We start from the raw sequence: 23,156 nt of genomic DNA on the forward strand, positions 1-23,156 counted from the left end.
AGTGGCTCACGCCTGTAATCCCAGCACTTTGGGAGGCCAAGGTGGGTGGATCACCTGAGGTCAGGAGTTCAAGACCAGTCTGACCAACATGGTGAAACCCCATCTCTACTAATAATACAAAAATTAGCAGGGTGTGATGGCGCACATCGGTAATCCCAGCTACTTAAGAGGCTGAGGTATGACAATCACGTGAACCCAGGAGGTGGAGGTTGCAGTGAGCTAAGATCACGCCACCACACTCCAGCCTGGGTGACAGAGCAAGACTCCATCTCAAATAATAATAATAATAATAATAATAATAATTTATGAAAGTCAGTGTATGACTCTTTACCTTAGAAATGTAGAACTAGACAAATGCACCTGAAAAACTTTCCAAAGACTATTCCCCCTGCTTAAATTGCTTGATGCAATAAATTGATCAGATTTGGGGGTTTTTGTTTTATCTAGTGAGAGTGTTTTTCCCTTATTAATTTTTAATTTTACATTGTTTTCTAAACTATGAGTGTTTTATAGAGACCAGTAGGAATCAAAAGATTCTTTTAAGGGTTTGGGTGTTCTTCTGTAATGGAGATGTGTGTGAGAGGGAGGGGGAAGAATAATTATTAAGAGGCAAAAATTCAAGTAAGTATTCTAATTAGTGAGGGTTGTGTACCAAAAGGCAGAAAGTTATAGTAAATGTGTCAAAGTATGTATGGAAAGTCATGTGGAAATAAGTCATCTGAAAAACTAACTTGGTCTGTTTTGTGTACTTTCTCTTTTTGTTTTCTTTGTCAAAATCTTTTAAAAACGTGAGGATTACATGATCCCTCTTTCAGTAGGGTTTAGATCATTTAAATGCCCTTATTTGTATTAAAGGCTGCATCCTCCTGCCTGCGCTATCTGATGGCAGTTCAGAATCACCTTCTCAGTAACACTATTTTGATTAAACCTGATGAGAATGATGACAGTGACAGCTCCTTGCAGGGAGAGACATTGAAGGTACAGGTAAACACCAAGCTTTATTTTAACGATGCGTTCTACCCAGTGTGAAAAGCAGCTTAATTGGCTAAATTTCTGTGTATTATGATGTCAGAATTCACCTTGTGGCTTATATTCTTGTGAGAAGTAACATTAGGCCACTCATTCCATAGACTTTTTATGTCATTGCTCAGTAGTCACCTACTTGTGACACTCATAATGTGTCATCCATGTGCTCCTGTCAACCTTTTTGTGCCTTTGTTTACTTCCATCTTCTTTTAAGAACTATAAAATATGGCACTTACAAGTGATCTCATGTGTACCTGAAAGTTATAGTTACATAGACATATATATATACATGTATGTATAAATCAATCTTGGAGCATTAAATAATTTCAAATTTTTTGATGGTTTATTATATTCTCTTGATTAAAATAACTTTTAAAAGGTGATAATTTTCACAATCTTTGTATGAAGTAATCTAATTTCTAAACCTATAGTCAATTTCATTTTCTATAATTATTTTTAAATTAGCTTCTGTGTAAACTCACTAACTTGTTCCCACATGACAATTTATAGCAGTCCAAAGATTTTTTTATAGCTGTGGTTGTTATAATTTTGACAGATGCTCAAGGCTGTTGTTTGCATTGTTCTTCAGAATTTCATCTTTGTGGGAGAATCAGAGAAATCAACAAGAACTTTATTCTTTCTTAAAATGTTAAACACACTGAAAAATCAACCAAGGAAGCCATAGTTAAAGATAAAAGCCAATGCAGTTTGCCCCTTTCTTACTCCTTCATGCATATATACTATTTAAATCATACATCTGATAGTTTGTACTTATTGTACTTATGAGTTTATCTCATTGTATAATCCATTTTCAAATAAGCAGACATACATGCACTTTTAATTTAAGTTGTTGATAATATTTATTTAACTTCTCTTGCCTTAGTTTTCTCATCAGTAAAAAGGGACAATAACATCTTCTTTGTAAAGTTGCTGTATTAACAACAAGCCCTGTAAATACCTGGCACTTTGCACTTTGCTGCCATGTGGTATGAAGTCAGTAGATGATCGTGCATGTCATTAGTGTGACTTAAAACATGATTTGGCTCATCATTAGTTCAGAGTTCCTACTCTTTTAATGATAAAAAAAAATCTCAATAATACTTGTAACAGCTGGGTGTGGTGGCTGACACCTGTAATCTCAGCACTTTGGGAGGCTGAGGCAGGTGGATCACTTGAGGCCAAGAGTTCAAGATCAGCCTGGCCAACATGGCGAAACCCCATCTCTACTGAAAAATACAAAAATTAGCCAGGCGTGATGGTACTGCCCTGTAATTCCAGCTACTGGGGAGGCTGAGGCATGAGAATTGCTTGAACCCAGGAGGTAGAGGTTGCAGGGAGCCCTGATCACGCCACTGCACTCCAGCCTGGGTGGCAGAATGAGACTCTGTCTCAAAAAATGATAACAATCATAATAAAGATCCCGGAAAATTCCAACAGTGAGAAAGTTTTTTCTATTTGAAGGCTAAATTTTAGCCTTAGTAGATTCTTTTTTGCTTTTTTGTTTTTTTGAGGTGGAGTCTCACTTTGTTGCCCAGGCTGGAGTGCCGTGGTGCAATCTGGCTCACTGCAACCTCCATCTCCTGGGTTCAAGTGATTCTCCTGCCTCAGTCTCCCGAGTAGCTGGGATTATAGATGTGTGCCACCATGCCTAGCTAATTTTTGTATTTTTAGTAGAGATGGGGTTTAACGTGTTGTCCAGACTGGTCTTTGAACTCCTGACCTCAAGTGATCCACCTGCCTCGGCCTCCCAAAGTGCTAGGATTATAGGCATGAGCCACCATGCCTGGCGTAGCGTTAGCAAATTCTTAATTAAACCATAGAGAGAAAGGTAAAGACTCTTAGGAAAGGCTGAATAGGCTCAGCTGTCTAGGTTTCTGGGGAAACATGTCCCCTAAAGAGTTTGTATTTTTTTAACTGAAAATCATTGTAAACTAAACATTTCTATAATGTTAGCTAGTCCTTCTTAACACATTATTATTTGTACTCCCACAAACTCTGTAATAGTTATTTTAATATTTAATAGCCTGTAACTGCTTGCTACCTTAACTGAATTTTTTTAACTGCCTGTTTTTAACTGTGATGGGTTTAGGACATTGAGTAAAAGGTCACTTGTACTGTTTCAGAATGTTGTGTTTTTGTCTCATTTTATTCACCGCCTCTACATGCGCATTTTACTGTTCTGTTTTTCTCTTTAGCTATCCTCATACCACCCAAGGCAGTCTTCCACCTGGACAGTTTCTGGGCTGGCCACCAGGAGCTCTCTTGTGCTGGATGGGATGGGAGATATTTCTTGTGCTGGCTGGGATGGGAGCCTTTTCTCCTAGGGACTCAGTGTGATCCCTCTGAAATACTGCGTATTTCTGTCAGCTCTCCAGACCTTGGCCTCCCAATTTGCTACTTGTCATTCTAGCAGAATTTACTGCTTTGGGCTTATTCTGGCCACCTCATTATTTCATTTGGAAATGCGTCATTAAATACATCATTTCATGTTGTCATTGTGAACGTATGTTCGTCACAAAGCTTAAAAATAATATGATGATATTTTCTGCCTAGGAGCTAAAAGTCAGTATTTTGGCTCTTGCCACCCAAATCCTGACTGGATGTGATGAAGTGTTGGAAATGCTACAGCAGGTCACAACTGCCCTCATAAATAGTGACATAGCAGACCGTGAGCAGAGGTGAGGAATGGATGGTGGGCTGTGACCAGCTGCCTTGTGGGAAGAAAAATTTGTTTATTGAAATTAAATATTTTTAGAATATAGAAGGATCAATTTTATATAGAGAGATTTTTGTGAGAATAGGCTAAAAGGGCAAGTGTTTGAAAGCCAAGTGCAGTCACACTCTTTTGTGTGCTTTCAGGTGAGATTGGGCCAACAGCCATGATCTAAGGGTAGCGAAGTTGTGGAGGGCACAGCCTAATCTCTGCCACTTGAGACTTCTACCGCCATCACTCCCAAAATGGCCTTTCCTTTAATTATCGAGGTCAGCACCATGCACACTTAGTTTCCTCATGATAAAGACTTTTGGGAGGAATAAGTGACTTATCAACTGCTACACAAAGGATGACACTGATGTGGTACCTCAAGATTTTACTGTAATTTTACTTCTCCAAATACATGTCTGACCTCTCTTTCACAGTAATAAAGCCCTTTCTCAGCCCTTCACATTAAAATTTCTGCTGTAACCCCGTCTTTACTAAAAATACAAGAAAAAAAAATTAGCTGGGCACGGTGGCAGGCACCTGTAGTTCCAGCTAGTGGGAGGCTAAGGCAGGAGAATGGCCTGAACCCCGGAGGCGGAGCTTGCAGTGAGCCGAGATTGCGCCACTGCACTCCAGCCTGGGCGACAGAGCGAGACTCCATCCCAAAAAAAACAAATTCTGCTCTGGTTTGATTTTAGAGGTGCATTGCATACTGTGTTTTTTGACGATTTGCATGTTGGAGCTGTAGATCTAAAAGAATCCTACAGTGTAATTTTTGCTTCCATAACCCTGTCTGTTCCTATGGACTTGGTTCTTACCCACTCCCAGAGAGCAGATAGGAGGTTGGGATTGAGAACAATATAACCCAGATAGGTGTTGCATAGAGGCTTAGTAATACGTAGTTCAGTCTAATGGGACAGCCTGGGTTTCTGGTTCTACTACTAATATCCTAAGTAGCCTTAAGGAATTTACATAATCCTTTCTTTCTGCATTCCTTAATTCTTCTAGCAGAGGACAGGGATATTAAAAATGTGATTTTAAAGATAAATTAAAAATTTGCCTACTTAAATGAGTCAAAATCATAGAGACAGAAAGTAGAATGGTGTTTACAGGGGACTGGGGGCAAGGGGAAAATGAGGAGTTATTGCTTAATGGGTATAGAGTTTGGGTTTTACAATACAAAAAGAGTTGTGGAGATGGATGATGGTGATGGTTGCACAACATTATTTAATAACACTGAAATGTACACTTAAAATGGTTAAGATGGTAAATGTTATGCTGTGTTTATTTTACTGTAATAAAAAAAAAATTGGGGGAAGAAATCTGCCTGCTTCTGCATGCCCCAGACAAGCCTCAATTTCTCTAGACCAGTGATGGATGTCACAGCTCTGGGCAGGTGAATCAATGTTGTAGCCATTCAATTCCTCCTTTTTAGAGTCACTGTGTAGCATAGTGACCAGCAGCCCCAGAGGCAAGGGAATTTTACAGGTAGTAACCATTGGCATTTTAGAATCCATTTGTAAAGTGCTTCAAAGGTGCTATGAAATGCACCATGTAGCAACCTAGAACCTAGAACCTAAGTGGTTCATACACCTGTAATCCCAACAGTTTGGGAGGCCGAGGTGGGAGGATCACTTGTACCCAGGAGATCAAGGCTGCAATAAGCTGTGATTGTACCACTGCACTCCAGCCTGGGTGACAGAGTGAGACCCTGTCAAAAAAAAAAAAAAAAAAAAAGGCAGCTTATAAATTTTTTGGCAAAAATCAGAGACTGAAGGTGAAATCTATTAACAGCTTTCTTTCTGTTCTTCCCCTCTCCCTCAGTGGCAGAAGGTGGAAAATTTGTGGACTGAATTGCTATCACTGAAAGTGCTTAAGTGGTTTAAGGAGGTGCAGTTTAGGAGAACTTGTCAGATAAAGATGACATTAGTGCTTCTTCATATGTTTGGGCATTGCTTAGGCTGTGTGTTTTTCTTGAACTTTTTGTAGGTTAAAAGGCTTGGAACAAGTTACTAAGGCTACTATGCTTGGTCACCTTCTTCCAGTGTTACTGACCTCCCTGATGCATCCAAATTTACAGACTCTGATCATGGCCGATGCCCTGATGCCTCAGCTAGTGCAGCTGGTACTCTATACAAGCCAGGTATGATCCTTGGTGTGCCAAAGTGAACTGCTTTTTGGCCAACCTGCTTCACAAGGTGGCTGTTTGCTTTCACTGAAGGCAGAATAAACATAATCCTGCCTTTCAGAAACCAAGGGAAATAATGATGGAAAGAAGACAAATATTGTGTCATAAAAATAAACAAATAACAAGGGAAAACATTTTATTTGTTTGACTAAATTACTAACTGCAATCTTTTAGCAAGTGTTCATGGCTGATCAGCTATAAAAATGCTAATATACAATGCTACTAAAAACCTACCATTATAGTTTGCCTCCTGAGTCCTTGCCAGCTAATAGTAGCTAATATAAATGATGCATTCCGTTCCAGCATTAAGTAAAATAATATTAAGTGGTCTAAGTAGCACAGCATTTCTTAGTGAAGGAGAGCAGACTAGGATTATAAAAAGATGATTTAAGAGAGACCTCTAAGTTTGGGTCTCATACCATTTAGGTAACTGACAGTAGCACTGGAAGACATAATAATGGTTTTGTGTTTCAGACGGCTTTGCTGCTTAAAACCCAGTGTCCGGTTTTTGCTGAGGTGGGCTGTTCCCCATGTGGTGCACCAGACCAGAAGTGCAGGCTGTTCCCTGATGAGAGGTAATGAACGCTGCTTCCTTTCAGGAACCCTTTTCTTGTTTTCTTCTGGTGAAAGCCTAGTACTCCTTTTATGAAAAAGATTTTTAGCAAGGATTGTCTATGTGAAAAGAAAAAGACTTCGAAATGAAAATTTTAGATAACTGTAACATTGCTTTGTAGATTTACAGCAACTGGTTAGAATAAATTTCCCCATGGAACAAGAGATTAGTTCAAAATTGATCTGAAATTCTCATATGCTAATAGTGGGGATGTAAAATATTATGACTTTGACAGGCAGTTTGGTTGTTTCTTTTTTTTTTTTTTTTCTGAGACGGAGTCTTGCTCAGTCACCCAGGCTGGAGTGCAGTGGCTCATCTCAGCTCACTGCAGCCTCTGCCTCCTGGGTTCAAGCAATTCTCCTGCTTCAGCCTCATGAGTAGCTAGGATTACATGCGTATGCCACCATACCCAGCTAATTTTTGTATTTTTTAGTAGAGACGAGGTCTTGCCATGTTGGCCAGGCTTGTTTTGAACTCCTGACCTCATGATCCACCCACCTTGGCCTCCCAAAGTGCTGGGATTACAAGCATGAGCCACCGCACCCTGCTGGCTGTTTCTTAAAAACTTAAACACACACCTGTTGTATGACCGAACTATTTCACTTTTAGGTATTCACACAAGAAAAGAAAGCATAGGTTCTTACAAAGCTTTTATATTAAGGTTCGTAACAGTTTTGGTTAGAAGAGCCCAAAACTGGAAACAGCATAAATGTCCATCTGGAAACAACATAAATGCCCATCAGTAAGTGAATGGATAAGCAAATTGTGATATAGTTATACAATGGACTCTAATCAGCAATAAAAAGGAATGAACTATTGTTATATACAACAGTGTGTATGTAATCTCAAAATACTTAACCCTGAGTGAAAGAAGCCACATCCCCTTAGGTCACGTACTATATTATTTCATTTATATAAAACTCTAGAAAATGCAAACTAATCTCTAGTAACAGCAAATAAATGATCACCTGGGGGAGAAATGGAGTGGTTACAAAGAGGAAGAAGGAAACTTAATGGTATAACAAATGTCCAAACTTATCAAGTTGTATGCTTTAAATATGTGCAATTTATTATGTCAATTATGTTGCATTAAAGCTGTCTTTTAAAAAGATTTCCTGGGTTTCTCTAGAGCAGCGGGCTATGGAATTGAGCTTTTTGCAGTGATGCAAACTTCTATCTGTGCTGTCTAGTTCCATAGCCACAGGTTGTTATTGAGCATCTGCAGTGTAGCTAATGTGACTGAGGAGCTGAATTGTAAATTTTATTTCATTTAAATTCAATTTAATTGAAATGGCCACATATGACTAGTAGCTACTGTATTGGACAGTAAGGCTCTGCAGCTCAAGCTTCAGAGTTGAAAGAATAAGAGAATTCCGTGGCAACTAAGTTTAAGTCTTAGGAGTTTGTATTCCGCAACCTCAGGCTCCATGCTGTCCTTGAGAGTTCAATTATAGTAGGTAAGAGAACCTTTGAAGGCACTTTTCCTTAGTAAAAATTACAGTGAAAAGTAGCTATGTAGACTCCTGGAGTTTTCAACAATTGGCATGTAGATATCAACAAAAGGAAATTTGTACAGGATGCTAACCCTGTGGGATTTGCAAAGTGGCCAATCTTAAAGATCCTTTACAGTACCTTTTTTTTTTTCTGAGTACATTTAAATGAGAGTTGATCAGGTCTTCTGTTGGATATCAATTGGGCTTCTCTCTTGAGAAAAAGAGAGAAAAAATGAAAACATATCTCTGCTTCTTGTCCTAGAAAAAGGCAAAAAAAAAAAAAAATAATAAAGCAAATATAGTATCTAACAAGAAAGAAAGAAAAAACCCTTAAATGTGGAAATTTTTAAAATGTTTCTGATTGCCACTAATATCAAGCATGTAAAAGCCTCAGTGTTATCATACTGCATGCTGTGGAAAATTAAAGAGCAATTTAATGTTTATGTTGTTTTTCCTTTCCTTGGCTGCTAAGCTAAATCACTTTCTCTATTTCTGTTTAGAATGTTAGAAGAGAAAGAAGAGCCAGGATTTCTCACTGGTTTAAAGATTCCTGCCCCATGGGCTGCTGGAAAGACTGTGGAAACAGTCCACCCCGTCAGAGACAACTATAAATTTAAAGAAACGGTCCATATCCCAGGAGCTCGCTGCCTGTACCTTAGATTTGATAGCAGATGCTCTTCACAATATGACTATGACAAAGTGAGTAAGAACTGGGTTATTATTGGTTCCACCTCAAGTAAGCTGATTCTTAGATGCTTCTTATTTTTCTTTGCTGCTGGTCACCATTCTTGACTGATTTCTGTCTGCAGCTATCTCTAAGGAGAACTTTCCTAAGATAAAGTTCTTATCTTTGAAGGGTAGTGATTTAAGAAAGTTAAAGAAACACCACCTCTGCAGTCTAAGAACAGTGTTAATGATATGTTGAAAGTGTACTTTGTAAGCTTTCAGGTGCTTAGATGTGAGTGGAAGGAAATGTTCCTTTTCGTTCTGCTTACCCCTGCCCTCCCTCTGTGCTTGAAGTTCCCCCAGATGTGTGATGTCCATTCATCTAGAAAGGTCTCACTGCCCAATTCTTGGGGCTTCTCATGTATCTTTTGGGAAAAGGTAGCTTTTTAGAAGGGTTTCAGAGGTGCTAGGATCTGGTTTATATTTATTTAAACATTTGTTGTTTTTTTTTTTGAGGAAGAGTAGTTTCCAACCTGGTGGCTTAATAGTTATGAACAAAAGGAAGCATCTTAGGGGTTGAAACATTTTCTTCCACTTAGTTATTGAATTGTAACCTGTCATGTGGTCTTAGGGGGAAAGGCTAATGAAATATGTAACATATGAAAGAACAGCTGGAGGATTATCTAATAGCTTTGTGCATACTATTTTTATGTAGCTTGTTAGTGATCTATTGTGTCTCTCTCCTGTGAACTGTGTGAGGGCAAATGGGCTTAAATCCTAGCAGGGGATTCTGACTTCTGAGGCTGGCTTTTTAAAACATTCTATCCGGGGAGGTTTTTAGGTTAAAAATAAAGGACTTCTTAACTGTATATACTATGAGATGGTGAAACACATTTCTGGGCAAGTTATAGAATCCTCTTCCCCATTATCTTTTAGGATAGTGAAGATTCCCAGGTGTCACCAAAGCCTTGTCCTCAAAACTCACCTTAGCTGGAACCAAGAAAATATATGAGATGATCTTTAGTAGGCCTTTCAGAAACATATCTCCTACCATCAGTCCACTGTAATTCATAGCTCCTGGCATTGGCTACCCCCATTTCCCAGGTCCAGGTGAAGTGACTTAATAAAGAAATGGGAGAGTCTGCTGTTTTAGTTGGTGTCATTTTGTTTCTCCTTTAAAAACCGTATTTTGCATTTCTGATATGCGCTGACTTATGCCTGCAGTAGACATTAGTGTTAAATGATGAAGCACAAAGAGGCTTACTACATGGATGAAAGTACATTTACTTTTCCAGTGGTCCCTGGCTGGTGTCAGCAAAAGGCCCCAAAGGGTAAGACATCACAAAATGATAAGCATTCAGGGCTGAAGATGGAGCTTCGAAATCTGAAGTTAGATGCAGTGAGAAGCAGTCACAGTGCATATTAGAAGACAGGGTTTGGTATTTACAGAAGCCAGAGCTTTATTTTTCCTGTGGAATGCCAAATGAGCTATAAATGTTTCTTCTGCCGATTAGAAAGTCAGCTAGCTGGGTATACATGAATTAGAGAAGTATTGATACATGAAAACTGACCCAAGAAGCAGCCGCCCCCTTTCTGGCCCAAATTTGTATCATTTTCTTTTTATACCATTAAGCAACATCCTAAGAATATATGGCTTATTTTCAATTTGTTGCATTTTTAAAAATTCGTATTTATTCATTGATTTTTTTCTTTGGTGCTTTTATTTTGTTGTTCTGTTAGATATAATCATATTTCCATCTGTATTTGCTCACTTTACTAATTTTGGGGAGGACTTAAGGGGCCAAACTGTTATTAATGAGTTATATGTTATTAATTAGCATTAAAATAACTATTTCAAAAATATTGATGTACAATAGCTGAGTATAACTATTTAATGTGAGGTCCCCAAGCCAATGAAAGTGTGCCAATGTAAAAAGTATACTTCTTTTTATTAAGAATTGTTATTACTCTGTGGCTTCCCTGTAAATACCAATGACTGATTGCATCCAAACTAGTATCAGTTATACCTAAAAAAAATCAGGAAATATTAGTTATAATGACACCAATGCCTGGTTATAATTGTATTTTGAACAATTTTTTTTGCAGCCTTTTTATTTGTAGATGTTGTTTTTGTTTTTCTTTTACAGTCTAACAGTATATTTTCTGTTTTGAAGTTGGTGATATATGCGGGGCCTAACACAAACAGTAGGAAGGTTGCTGAATATGGAGGCAACACACTGGGATATGGCAGCCGTAGTGTCTTAGGAACTGGTTGGCCGAAAGACTTGGTGAAGGTATGGTATCCAGTCATAATCGCTTCCTAGAAAAGAAAATGAACTTGCAGTCCTCACAGGTCCAAGTACTAACTGTAATCCCAGAAAAACATTTGCCCTGGGGGCTTTTGTTGAGGTGGGGCCACCTTGCTAGGCCTGTCAGCTCACTCCTTCTATTCAGAATGATCCTCCTTTCACTTGTAGGACATCAGACCCCTGTTCACTCCCTTTCACAAGTTGCTCCATGGATAGAATTTGTCACAGTATTTTCTTCCTTGTTGATTAAAAGGGTTACTAGATCGTTTCCAGCTTAGTTCTCCTCTATACTCCCTGTTGACAAGTACCCTAGAACCACAAGGCCATTGCAGTGTAAAAGTATTGAGTTAATGTGTTCAGATGAATTTGGGCCTTTGGAGCAAAAACAATTATCCATTCTCAAACTGATGAAATGAGTGCCATGCTTTGTAATTCAGCCCTCAAACTACTTACTGTGTATCTGCCTGGAATATGAATATAAACTAAAACATCTGTTAAAACCCAAAAATGTCCCCAAAGTCTGTTCCCAGGGCCTTTATTTCATATACATTATGGACCCTCTTTAATTCAGCCATAGATGGCAAGCCATTTGTTAGAAATTATGGCCAGGTGCAGCTGCTCACGCCTATAGTCCCAGCACTGTATCACTCAGGTGATCAGCTGCGGCGGGAGGATCACCTGAGGTCGGGAGTTTGAGACCAGCCTGGCCAACATGGTGAAACACCGTCTCTACTAAAAATACAAAAATTAGTCAGGCGTGGTGGTGCGTGCCTGTTATGCCAGCTACTCAGGAGGCCGAGGCAGGAGAATCGCTTAAACCCAAGAGGCGGGGAGGTTGCAGTGAGTCAAGATGGTGCCATTGCACTCCAGTCTGGGCGACAGAGCGAAACTTCATCTCAAAAAAAAAAAAAAAGAGAGAGAGAAATTATGCTCAAGGCCGTGCAAGGTGACTCATGCCTGTAATCCCAGCACTTTGGGAGGCCAAGGTGGACAGACTGCGTGAGCCCAAGAATTTGAGACCAACCTAGGCAACATAGTGAGACCTCGTCTCTACAAAAAAAAAAAACAAAAAACAAAAATTAGCTGGGCATGGTGCCACACACTTATAGTTCCAGCTACTCAGGAGGCTGAAGTGGGAGGATTGCTTGAGCCCAGGAGGTTGAGGCTGCAGTGAGCCATGATTGTGCCATTGCACTCCAGCCTGGGTGACAGAGTAAGACCTTGTCTCAAAAAAAAAAAAAAAAAATTATTCTCAAGATTTGATTAACCTTTACTATGATCTTGCTAATGGGCAACTGTGGCCTATTTCACAGATGCCTCATCCCAAAGGCTACCTCGTCAGGAGAGACACTTAAAGGACTGGGTGTCTAAATGAAAGGGAATGGAATTTGAATCAAAAAGCAAGTGAGAAAAGGAGTGAAATATTGCTGTGGTCCTTTTTGAAAGTAAACCTCTGAAATTCATTGCTCTTTTGAAAATTGTGTATCTTGTTTTTAAAGTGCATTTCCCGCCCCCCTCTTAAATTTTAAGGTGGAAGGAGATACAGTCACCTTCTCCTTTGAAATGAGAAGTGGCCGTGAACACAACACTCCTGATAAAGCCATGTGGGGCTTTGCTTGCACAGTTCGCGCTCAGGTACTTGAATCTAACCACTGCCGTGGACAAAATGTACTATCTGCTATGTGCCTTGATTACATACATCATATTTGCCTTGGAAACAGGGCAGAATATGAGTCACTCTTTCATCTTTCTTTTCTAGTTGGCACTAGTCAACTACTAGCAGCTAGTAGTACTTTTACAGAATAAAACTAGCCATGACCTAATATCAGCTCAGCAGCACAGAAATAAATCTGTTGATTGGGGCTTCCTCTTCAAAGCTTGGGGAGGTGACCTGACCCCAGCATCTTTCCATAGGGCAAAGAGGACTCAATAGAACTTAATAGAAATAAGCACTTGGATCCTGGGTTTTAAGAGTAGTTAAGCATCCAGCTGAGCATGGTGGCTCACACCTGTAATCCCAGTACTTTGGGAGGCTGAGGCGGGCGGATCAACTGAGGTCAGGAGTTCGAGATCAGCCTGGCCAACTTGGTGAAACCCCGTCTCTACTAAAAATACAAAAATTAGCCGGGTGTGTTGACGGGCACCTGTAGTCCTAGCTACTCAAGAGGCTGAGGGAAGAGAATCGCTTGAACTGGGAGGCAGAGACTGCAGTGAGCTGAGATCGTACCATTGTACTCCAGCCTGGGTGACAGAGTGAGACTCTGTCTCAAAAATTAAAAAAAAAAAAAAAAAAAAAAAAAAACCAGAGTACTTAAGCACCCTACTGACCCCTCCAGTTGCCTGATTCCAAAAACATATTTTAGATTTTGATGTTTCTTAAGCTTAACCAAGCTAAGACTCTCCAGAGTGGCATTAACTGCTAGAATGTAAGCTCCATGAGAGCAGGGATCTTCATTTCATTCTCCGATGTATCTCAGGCACCTAGAACAATGGCTGGCACACAGAGGACACCCAGTAAATATTTCTTGAATGAATTCACTGCAGTCATTGACAATATCACAGTTTGAGCACAGGATGGAAGTGAAAAAACAAAATAGTGATTTATACTTAGGCACAACAAAGAGGAAGCTATCAAAGAGTCAGGCTTCTTTATTTCATTTATACTATTTGTTTGATTTGTACTATTGTATATGGGGTCTGATCAACTATTTTCTCTTCAGAATTATGTTGAGACTTCACTCTGGTCATTCCAGTACCACCATCTAGTCATGATTTGGGTGCTGTACCTGTGTCCCCTAGTAGTGATACTCGATGCTGCTCTGTAGAACCCTGTGGTTGGGAACAGTGCAGTGTGGGGCAGCACAGGTAGCAGCCTCTGCCAGTGTACACTGACCATTGTGGTTTACCCCTGTCTGCATTGTAGGAGTCTTCGGAGGATGTCTCAGGAGGCTTGCCCTTTCTGGTAGACCTGGCTTTAGGTCTGTCTGTGTTAGCTTGTTCCATGTTAAGAATCCTGTACAATGGACCAGAAATTACCAAAGAAGAAGAAGCCTGTCAGGAGCTATTGCGGTCCAAACTTTTACAAAGGTAACAAAAAGGTTGAATTTCAGCTAGTGTTGCCTGCAAAGGAAAAAGGACTTTATGTGGAAAAATCCTTTTGGTACATTTCCAGGGTGATTGTGCCTACTGCCTGGCAATCTCGTGGGTGTCATTGTGTCTAAGAAATAAGATGAAAATTACACCATAGTGCTTTCTGGCCCTTACTTTACTAAATTTAAGATTACATCTTTGAACTGCATAAGCTTTTCTCCGACACAATTATTGTCTAATTAAATTGAATGATCCCCAAGAGGATGAGTGGATGTGTGATAAAGCAAACACAGCAAATGTTTATTCGTACAATCTAGACAAATGTGTCTGTGGACATTAACCATGTCATTCATTCAGCTTTTCTGTACATTTAAAAGTTTTAATGATTAAATATTGGGGGGAGCTAGATCCCCAAAGATGGGCTTTCATACAATGCTCATTTTTCTTTAGCTTCTGGAGAAGGTTTGATGAGTAATTAACACAGAATGTGATCCTTCATATGTTTGATGTGTCTGCAAACATCCAATAGCTTTCCAATAATCTTGATGAGAGAGGAAGTGAAGAGCCTCTTTTCTGTCTGCTCAGGTGCCAGTGGCAGGTGGAGGCCAATGGTGTGATCTCCCCTGCCCTTACTCCGAGCCCCTCTCCACTGCCTCTGACCATAGAGGAAGACAGAGAATTCACCTACCCCTCTGATGTCCTCGTGCCTCCTGTTGGAAACTACTTTGATCTGCCTCGGATCAGGCTGCCTCCAGGAATCATGATAAAGCTCAGGGAAATTTCTGGGCGTGCTAGACCTCAATTTAGACCAAGTATAAAGTATGTTGCTGTGTAGTGTTTTACTTTTCCCAGTAGGAAAAAAAAGTTTAAACAATTGAAATGGGTGTATTTCTTCTGTGGTCTAGTAAATGAAACTTTAATTTTATGTTTACTCTATGAGTGTTAAAATTAACCGAGTCTGGAGGGCCCACCAGGCAGTATTCCAGATTAGGGGCTCTCAAAATTTGGTCTCCTAGTCAGCAGCATTGGCATCACTTGGGAGCTTGTTAGTTCTTGGATCCCATTTTACACCTGTTGAATCAGGAGGTCTGAGGATGGGGCCCAGCTTAACAAGTTTCCCATGTGACTGATAACATGCTAAAGTGTGACAAGTGCTAGGTTTATCTCTAGTATTTTGACCTACTAGCAGTCAGCCTCTACTTTACTTTCCAGAATGTAGAGATATGTGTTTATTTTTGATGCCTAGAGAAATGGTGAGGAGTTCTGTAATCTAGAATGTACAGACTTACAGTTACAGATGTCTGTGGTATTCTTGCTTAAAGTCAAGTCTGTTTTGCAGGCCTCTGCTCTGCCTCCTGAGGCAGGATTTCAGAGAGAAAACTTTAGAGAATATATGAAATTTGAAATGAAAAAAATACAGAAAACACTATTGTTTTCAGCCCAATATCCATAGGCACTGAACACTGCAGGCCATAATACTGCATAAAATTAATTAGTGGATAGATGCTGCTGAAGATCCTTTCTTAGCCTTAGCCCTCTTCCAGCTCTAATATGTCTCTAACTCAAAATATAGCAATCATAGAAAATGAAGTCTTTTTTTTTTTTTTGAGAGGGAGTCTCGTTCTGTCACCCAGGCTGGAGTGCAGTGATGTGATCTCGACTTACTACAACCTCCGTCTCCCAGGTTTAGGAGATTCTCCTGCCTCAGCCTCCCGAGTAACTGGGATTACAGGGACATGCCACTATAGCCAGCTAATTTTTGTGTTTTTAGTAGAGACAAGGTTTCTCCATGTTGACCAGGCTGGTCTCGAACTCCTGACCTCAAGTGATTCACCTGCCTCGGCCTCCCAAAGTGCTAGGATTACAGGCTGAAGTCTCTTTACTCTTGATTTTCAGCTTTATCAGCCAATGTCAGTTTTATCGTTAATATACTAAATTATTTGCCAACATAAGACTCCCAACAGTGCCATTATACTATGCATACCTCTTACTCTATTGTAACAAAGGAAGTGTGATGAATATTTAATATCTTTAGATCAAAGCCTAAGTTCTCCAACCTATAAAATACTCTCTTGGGCCTGGGGCATGGTGGCTCATGCCTGTAATCCCAATACTTTGGGAGGCCAAGTCAGGAGGATCACTTGAGCCCAGGAGTTCAAGACCAGCCTGAGCAACATAGCGAGAAACCCCCACCCTAAAATTTTTTTCTCAAATTAGCTGAGCATGGCAACATGTACCTGTAGTCTCAGCTACTCAGGAGGCTGAGGCAAGAGGATCCCTTGAACCCAGGAGTTTGAGGCTGCAATGAGCCATGATTGCTCCACTGAACTGCAGCCTAGGTGACAGGGGGAGAGACCTTGTCTCTAAAAAAATAAAAAATAAAAATAAAATACAATATTGAGAAGCTGAGAGCATGGCATACATCTGACTAATTTCCATTGTGGTCACAGAGAAGTGATTCAGCCAGACGTGATGGAGGAAATGGTGGTATCTTGTGTTATTAAGCACTTGAACTTGGTTGATGCACTGCAATCTCTAATAAATTTCCAATATCAAGAAGAACATGCTGAAGAATATGATTTATTGTGTAAAATTATGGGAGAGACTTTTAAGAAGCTCAATGCCATGGAGAGACAGCTGCAGGTAAATGTCTGATAACTATTGGAAATAATTTCTTTCATGGAAATAAAGAAATTTAGAATGTGATCTAATTTTTAAAATTACTATTGTGACTAAAATTTTGAATTGTACTTGTTTTTATTTTGCATCTATTTTAATGTATTTATTAGAGTGTTGCAGAACTGGAACAAAAATGGCAAAGTGAAGTTGATGATGCCATGCAGGGGAAACTGGAGAACAACATGCCTTTCTTTTATGATTACCATTTTAATGAGGTGAGCAAAGTGTATGATTTGTCTCTGGGGCATTGCCATTTAGAGAGCAAAGGTATATACTCGTGTGTGTGTGTGTGTGTGTGTGTGTATGTGTAGAGGTAAAATAATGTCATTTCCTAAAATGTTGCACACTCCAAAACTGTACCCATTCTTTAAAAGAGGTTAAATGAAAATTGATTAGATCAACATGCAGTACAGAAATAATTACTCATGAGGTTGTTTTTCTAAATGATTAATAGTTTTATAAAGATACATAAGGAAGTTGTCATCATGGTCAAATTTTGCTTTCAAGCCTTAAAAAACAAAAAATAGGCAAAATTATAAGCCCTGAAAGAATTCCCAGAAAGTAGTCAATGCCATTTTTAATCATTAAAATATCAAATAATAACTTACAAATGAGTTTCAAGCATAGAAATATGGACCAAAGGTGGTGGTTTTTCTCTGAAATTTTCTGTTCATTTTAATATATGTATAGTAAAACTTGGTTCTTGCAGATCCTGCATACATCTTTTTTTTCTTTAGAACAAAATGAAAGAACTAGAACTTTTGTGTTCAATGAAGGAAGTCTCCTTTGATGGGAATGATCTTGAAAACATGGTCCTATCACTGAGGTTAGTGGTATTAATAACTATTAAGGCTATTATCACCTTGATGCTCAAAACACATTGTAAAGGTCTAGTCTCTTAATAGATATATTTTTTTATGTTGTGAACTTACTAAATATTTTAGAGTTGGAACTCATTTGGTAAATTGGAAGTTTTGGTTTTAACCTTCAAAAGTTAGCACAGGCATTTGAAACAGAAAAAGAAACCAGAAGTGGCCAGATTTTCTAACACTGTTCCTTGGATGAAGAAACAGGGAAGTAAGCAATGTTGATTAGGTTACTTTTGCTTAGTTTCCCCTGTGTCTTCTCTTCTTCGTAAACATTTTTTTTAATGGTTGTTTTTGGTAAGCTAGAGAACAACTCAATGCACATCCATCTCTCTTTATAGGGAGAAGTTCCTACATGAAGTGAATTCTCTTATTCAGAAACCCTCACACCCACTGGCTAAAACAAAGACGTTAGTGAAGAGTTTAATGAACCGAGCCGAGCTTTTGCTGCATGTCACCATCGCGGCCCAGTCGGGCCTCACGAGAAGCATCTCTGGGACCCCTGCTGAAACACCAGGTACTGCTCAAAGATAGCCCCTAATCGGCTTCTGGTCCTACTCTGTTCATATAAGACACGTCAGCTATATTTTGAAAAATTCACTCTTCGGTACTCCAAGAAAGGAAAACAAAAGGAAATTTTAACATATTTAGTTTTGCCTTATACTTTCTCTACAAAGCACTTGAGTGACAAAAGAAAAACAAAGAAATACTTGTATGTCATTAAATTCCTGTGGTCAACTTCTTGTTTATTCTATATTATTTTATTTTTTGAGACTGAGTCTTGCTCTGTCGCCCAGGCTGGAGTGCAGTGGCGCAATCTCGGCTCACTGGAACCTCCGCCTCCCAGGTTCAAGCAATTCTGCTTCAGCCTCCCGAGTAGCTGGGACTACAGGTGCATGCTGCCATGCCTGGCTAATTTTTGTATTTTTAGTAGAGGTGGGGTTTCACTATGTTGGCTAGGTTGGTCTTGAACTGCTGACCTCAGGTGGTCCGCCCGCCTTAGGCTCCCAACATGCTAGGATTACAGGTGTGAGTCACTGTGCCCGGCCCTGTTTTTGTTTTCATACTAACATATATAATTAGATTTCATAGTATATACAATTAGTCAACATCATGAATCTTGTAACATCATTTTTTCCTCTTTTCTCGAAGCTGAGTTTGCATTTCATCTTTAGTAATTATGTGGAACCTTGTGCTATGACTTCCTGGGAGTTAACTTTTTCTAGGTCACATTTTATTTATTTATTTATTTTTTTGAGATGGAGTCTCGCTCTGTTGCCCAGGCGGGAGTGCGGTGGCATAATCTCTGCTCACTGCAATCTCTGCCTCCCAGGTTCAAGCAATTCTCCTGCCTCCGCTTTCCAGGTAGGTGGGATTACAGGCACTTACCACCATGCCCAGCTAATTTTTGTATTTTTAGTAGAAACAGGGTTTCGCTATGTTGGCCAGGCTAGTCTTGAACTCCTGATCTCAGGTGATCCGCCCACCTCAGCCTCCCAAAGTGCTGGGATTACAGGTGTGAGCCACGACGCTCAGCCTAGGTCACCTTTTAATTGTTAGCCTAAAAATGCATCTCTCAGGAAAATCATTGAGTCTTCTTACTTAAGACAGGATCTGTAACATAGCACAGCCCACAAGCATTCATTCTTAACCTAAGAGATAAAATTAAATAAACGTTCTTAAATGAAAGCGTCCATGTTACATAGCCCCATTGCCCAGTGAGCAGTAGGGAGCAGGCAAACTTGTTTTCATCCCAGCTGGTTATCTAAGGCGCTTCTCACTTGGGATTTGAAGTCTAGGAGGACTCCCAGGGTCTCACTCTGTAATACAGGTTCTCCCTGAGAACTTCAGGGGAAGACACAGGTTTGGGAGAGAGACATGTACTGAGTGTGTGGTACAATCACATGCCAGGATGGTCTGCTATACACATAAGCCGACCACTTGGTAAGGCTACTAGTACTGTCTCAGAGGCTCTTGACCTCAGAGATAACAGTATCTTCAAAAAATTATACTTTTTTAATATTTAAGCTATCTAACCACTCTTAAGACAGATACAAAATGGTTTTCTCAGCTGGGCACAGTGGCTCATGCCTGTAATCCCAGAACTTTGGGAGGCCAAGGCAGGAGGATCGCTTAGACCAGGAGTTCAAGATCAGGCTTTGCCACATAGCAGGACCTGGTCTCTACAAAAAAAACATAAAAATTAGCCACACATGGTGGCATGCACCTGTAATCCCAGCTACTTGGGAGGCTGAGTTGGGAGGATTGCTTGAGTCCAGGAGTTCAAGGCTGCAGTAAGCCATGATTGTAGCACTGCACTTCAGCCTGGGCAACAAAGCAAGACCCTGTCTCTAAATAAATAAATAAGTGAAAATTTTAGAAAAATAAAACAAAATGGTTTTTATCTGCACTTTCTCAACATCTTTTTTCTTAGCTAGGCTTGACGTATAGTTTTATCTTCTTTCCATTTAAAGATTGTTTTATAAAACAACTATTTCCCTGGACAGGATTAAGGAGTATGTCTTATAGAAAGACCCATTCAGATTCCAACTCAAGTGTGATATTTATTCTTACCAACTATGATCAAAGCAGAGGTATCATCAAATGACAGTAAATCAGCTAAATAGATCTGGGGTTAAAGCGGGGAAAAAGGCCATCTCTGAAAAAAATGGATTTGGATGTATTTGAATTAAGAAATTTGGGCCAGGTGTGGTAGCTCACACCTGTAATCCTGGCACTTTGGGAGGCCAAGGTGGGCAGATCACTTGAAGTCAGGAGTTCGAGACTAGCCTGGCCAACATGGTGAAACCCCATCTCTACTAAAAAAATACAAAAGTTACCTGGGTGTGGTGGTGCACGCCTGTAATCGCTGCTACTTGGGAGGCTGAGGCAGGAGAATCACCTGAACCTGGGAGATGAAGGTTGCAGAAAGCCGAGATCACACCACTGCACTGCATCCTGGGTGACAGAGCAAGACCCATCTCAAAAACATAAGAAATTAAAAAATGTTAAAAAAAGAAATTTGTGCTTTCTGGCAATTACTTGCTATGTCCTCCCTTGCTTTTTAGAATGCTTAGGTTAAAGTGAACATTGATAGCTGTGAAATTAAATGAATTTTCCAGCTTTTCTTTGGAAAACCAATTTAATAAAAAGTTTTTAATTTTTTTAAGTTAAAATAATTTTTAACCTAATACTTAGGTTAAAAAATTGATGTAAAAACCATCAATATGCTGTGCTAGCTAGATTGGTGGCTGAACTGTGATAGAAAGCAAAGATACACTTAGACTGTTGGGTAGTTCTGTGTTGCATTTGGCTGTTGTACAGATAGCAGAAATGTCAGCCTTTTTATTCCTTTTTTTCCAGCTTGTAAATCAGCTTCTGAAACAAAAGTGATATCTCATGCTGTCAGGCAGCCTGTTTTTCTTCGCAGCATGTCAGCTCCTTCTGACCTGGAAATGATTGGTAATGAAGATTTGGAATTTACTAGAGCAAATCAGAGGTAAATGGCTAATGGCCAGGGTTGGGTTCCCACATGCAGCTGAATGCGTTCATCAAAACAAGCTCCCTGAGTGTGTTTCTCGTCTTGCCAGTCTGTTCTGTGTTCCCTGTAGGCGTCGCCACGTGACCAGCCACCGCAGCAGCTCCTTTACACTCCTGCAGTCGCTGGCCATTGAGGACAGCAGGGACAAGCCCACCTACAGTGTCCTGCTAGGGCAGCTGTTTGCTTTCATCGGCACCAACCCTGATCAAGCTGTACGTCATGTTTTGCAGGCTCCAGATGAATGGCACCTAACAGCATGAGGGATCTTGGGGCAGTTAGCAGGAGTCAGGTGTCCTTCCTTCTTGTGCATTTCAGGTGTCCAGCAGCAGTTTTCTTTTGGCTGCACAGACAAGGTGGCGGCGGGGAAACACTCGCAAGCAGGCACTGGTACACATGCGGGAATTGCTGACAGCTGCCGTGCGAGTCGGGGGAGTGACACATCTTGTGGGTCCAGTAACAATGGTCCTTCAGGGAGGACCCAGGTTAGTTGTTTCTGTTAGTTTATACTGTCCTTTCTAGAATGGTCAGAGGCGTTCCAAAGATTATTCCTGGGGCCCAAACATAGGCGGTAGTATTTGCTAATGTTTTCCTCTAAAATATTTATATAAAAGTGGTACATGATCTTGCAAAAAACTCAACATATTAATAGAATGTAAAACTCTTGGTATTCACCGTTTTCTCCTAAATTCCACTCTGTCCATTAGGAGCTCATTATAGCAACCATACTTGCATAAGCAGCTGTATAATTCTTTTTGTACACATAAGTGTGTTTGTGTGTAAAATTTTTCAACTTAATTCAGATTATATTATCCGTGCCTTTCTATAACCACAGTTGTTTTGCTCAGTATGTCTTAGATATCTCAGATATGTTTTCATATCAGTACATACAGGTCTGGTCTGCTTTATCTTTTTTTTATTTGACACAGCGTCTCACTCTGTCACCAAGGCTGAAGTGCAGTGGCACAATCTCAGCTCATGGCAGCCTCCGCCTCCCGGGTTCAAGTGATTCTTGTGCATCAACCTCCCAAGTAGCTAGGATTACAGGCACATGCCACCACACCTGGCTCATTTTTATATTTTTAGTAGAGATAGAGTTTCACCATGTTGGCCAGACTGGTCTCAAACTCACGAACTCAAGTGATCTCCCTACCTCAGCCTCCCAAAGTACTGTGATTACAGGCATGAGCCACTGTGCCCAGCCTTTTTTTTTTTTTTTTTAAACAGGTTCTCATTCTGTCACCCAGGCTGGCATGCAATGACGTGATCATGGCTCACTGCAGCCTTGACCTCCCCAGGCTCAAGCGATCCTCCCACCTCAGCCTCCCAAGTAGCTGGGACTATGGGCACGTACCATCACGCCCAGCTAGTGTATTTATTTTTTGTAGAGATGGGGTCTTGCCATGTTGCTGAGGCTGGTCTCAAATTTCTGGGCTCAAGGGATCCTCCTGTCTCAGCCTCCCAGACTGCTGGGATTAAAGGCATGGGCCACCATACCTGGCTGCTTTAAGATTTTTAAGAGCTCATAGATATACATTATATAGATGACCTTTTCTAAAAAAATTAACTCATCCTGTACTGATGGACACATAGGTTCATTTGTCTTTATTTCTTTTACTTTTGTTTTGTTTTTGCATTAACAACCTCGTTTTACCTGTATTTTTGTATATTTCCATGACTGTTATTACTGAACCAATTTCTAAAAATGTAATCGTAGATACTAACTCTGAAGATGATTTTATAACTCATTTGTGAGTTGTTCTATATGAGTTTCCTATTGGGCTTCAAAGATCTTCAAGTAGAAATAGAAAATGCATTTCTCTACAAGCCCTGGACTTGAGCTGCTGGAGGTGAGGAATTCTGGCCAATAGGCAGAGAGGGTCCAGTGACTGGAGGAAAATGGGTTAATTAAGGCTGAAGTGAGTATCTTGAGAAATCTTGAGATCCTCCCACCTCAGCCTTCCAAGTAGCTGGGACTACAGGAGAG

At 40.1% G+C, this 23,156-nt stretch overlaps 1 protein-coding gene across 6 annotated transcripts in view; it reads left to right on the forward strand.

Annotated features, from left to right (window-relative positions):
* HECTD4 (HECT domain E3 ubiquitin protein ligase 4) overlaps positions 1–23,156 on the forward strand; it is a 229,416-nt gene that overhangs the window by 118,754 nt on the left and 87,506 nt on the right. For 3 of the 6 annotated variants that reach the window (XM_030938339.1, XM_030938335.1, XM_030938336.1), the window contains exons 17-32: positions 856–984; positions 3,580–3,704; positions 5,717–5,870; positions 6,390–6,490; positions 8,522–8,720; positions 10,835–10,981; positions 12,527–12,631; positions 13,920–14,083; positions 14,672–14,905; positions 16,537–16,729; positions 16,876–16,980; positions 17,503–17,591; positions 17,973–18,148; positions 20,995–21,130; positions 21,243–21,384; positions 21,488–21,654. In XM_030938339.1, coding sequence (XP_030794199.1) covers positions 856–984; positions 3,580–3,704; positions 5,717–5,870; positions 6,390–6,490; positions 8,522–8,720; positions 10,835–10,981; positions 12,527–12,631; positions 13,920–14,083; positions 14,672–14,905; positions 16,537–16,729; positions 16,876–16,980; positions 17,503–17,591; positions 17,973–18,148; positions 20,995–21,130; positions 21,243–21,384; positions 21,488–21,654 — 2,366 coding nt within the window. The remainder of the gene's footprint in view (positions 1–855; positions 985–3,579; positions 3,705–5,716; positions 5,871–6,389; positions 6,491–8,521; positions 8,721–10,834; positions 10,982–12,526; positions 12,632–13,919; positions 14,084–14,671; positions 14,906–16,536; positions 16,730–16,875; positions 16,981–17,502; positions 17,592–17,972; positions 18,149–20,994; positions 21,131–21,242; positions 21,385–21,487; positions 21,655–23,156) is intronic. The other 3 variants (XM_030938338.1, XM_030938337.1, XM_010378775.2) reach the window with 3 other exon arrangements.

Source organism: Rhinopithecus roxellana, chromosome 10 (genome assembly GCF_007565055.1).
Source record: "Rhinopithecus roxellana isolate Shanxi Qingling chromosome 10, ASM756505v1, whole genome shotgun sequence".
Lineage (NCBI taxonomy): Eukaryota > Metazoa > Chordata > Mammalia > Primates > Cercopithecidae > Rhinopithecus > Rhinopithecus roxellana.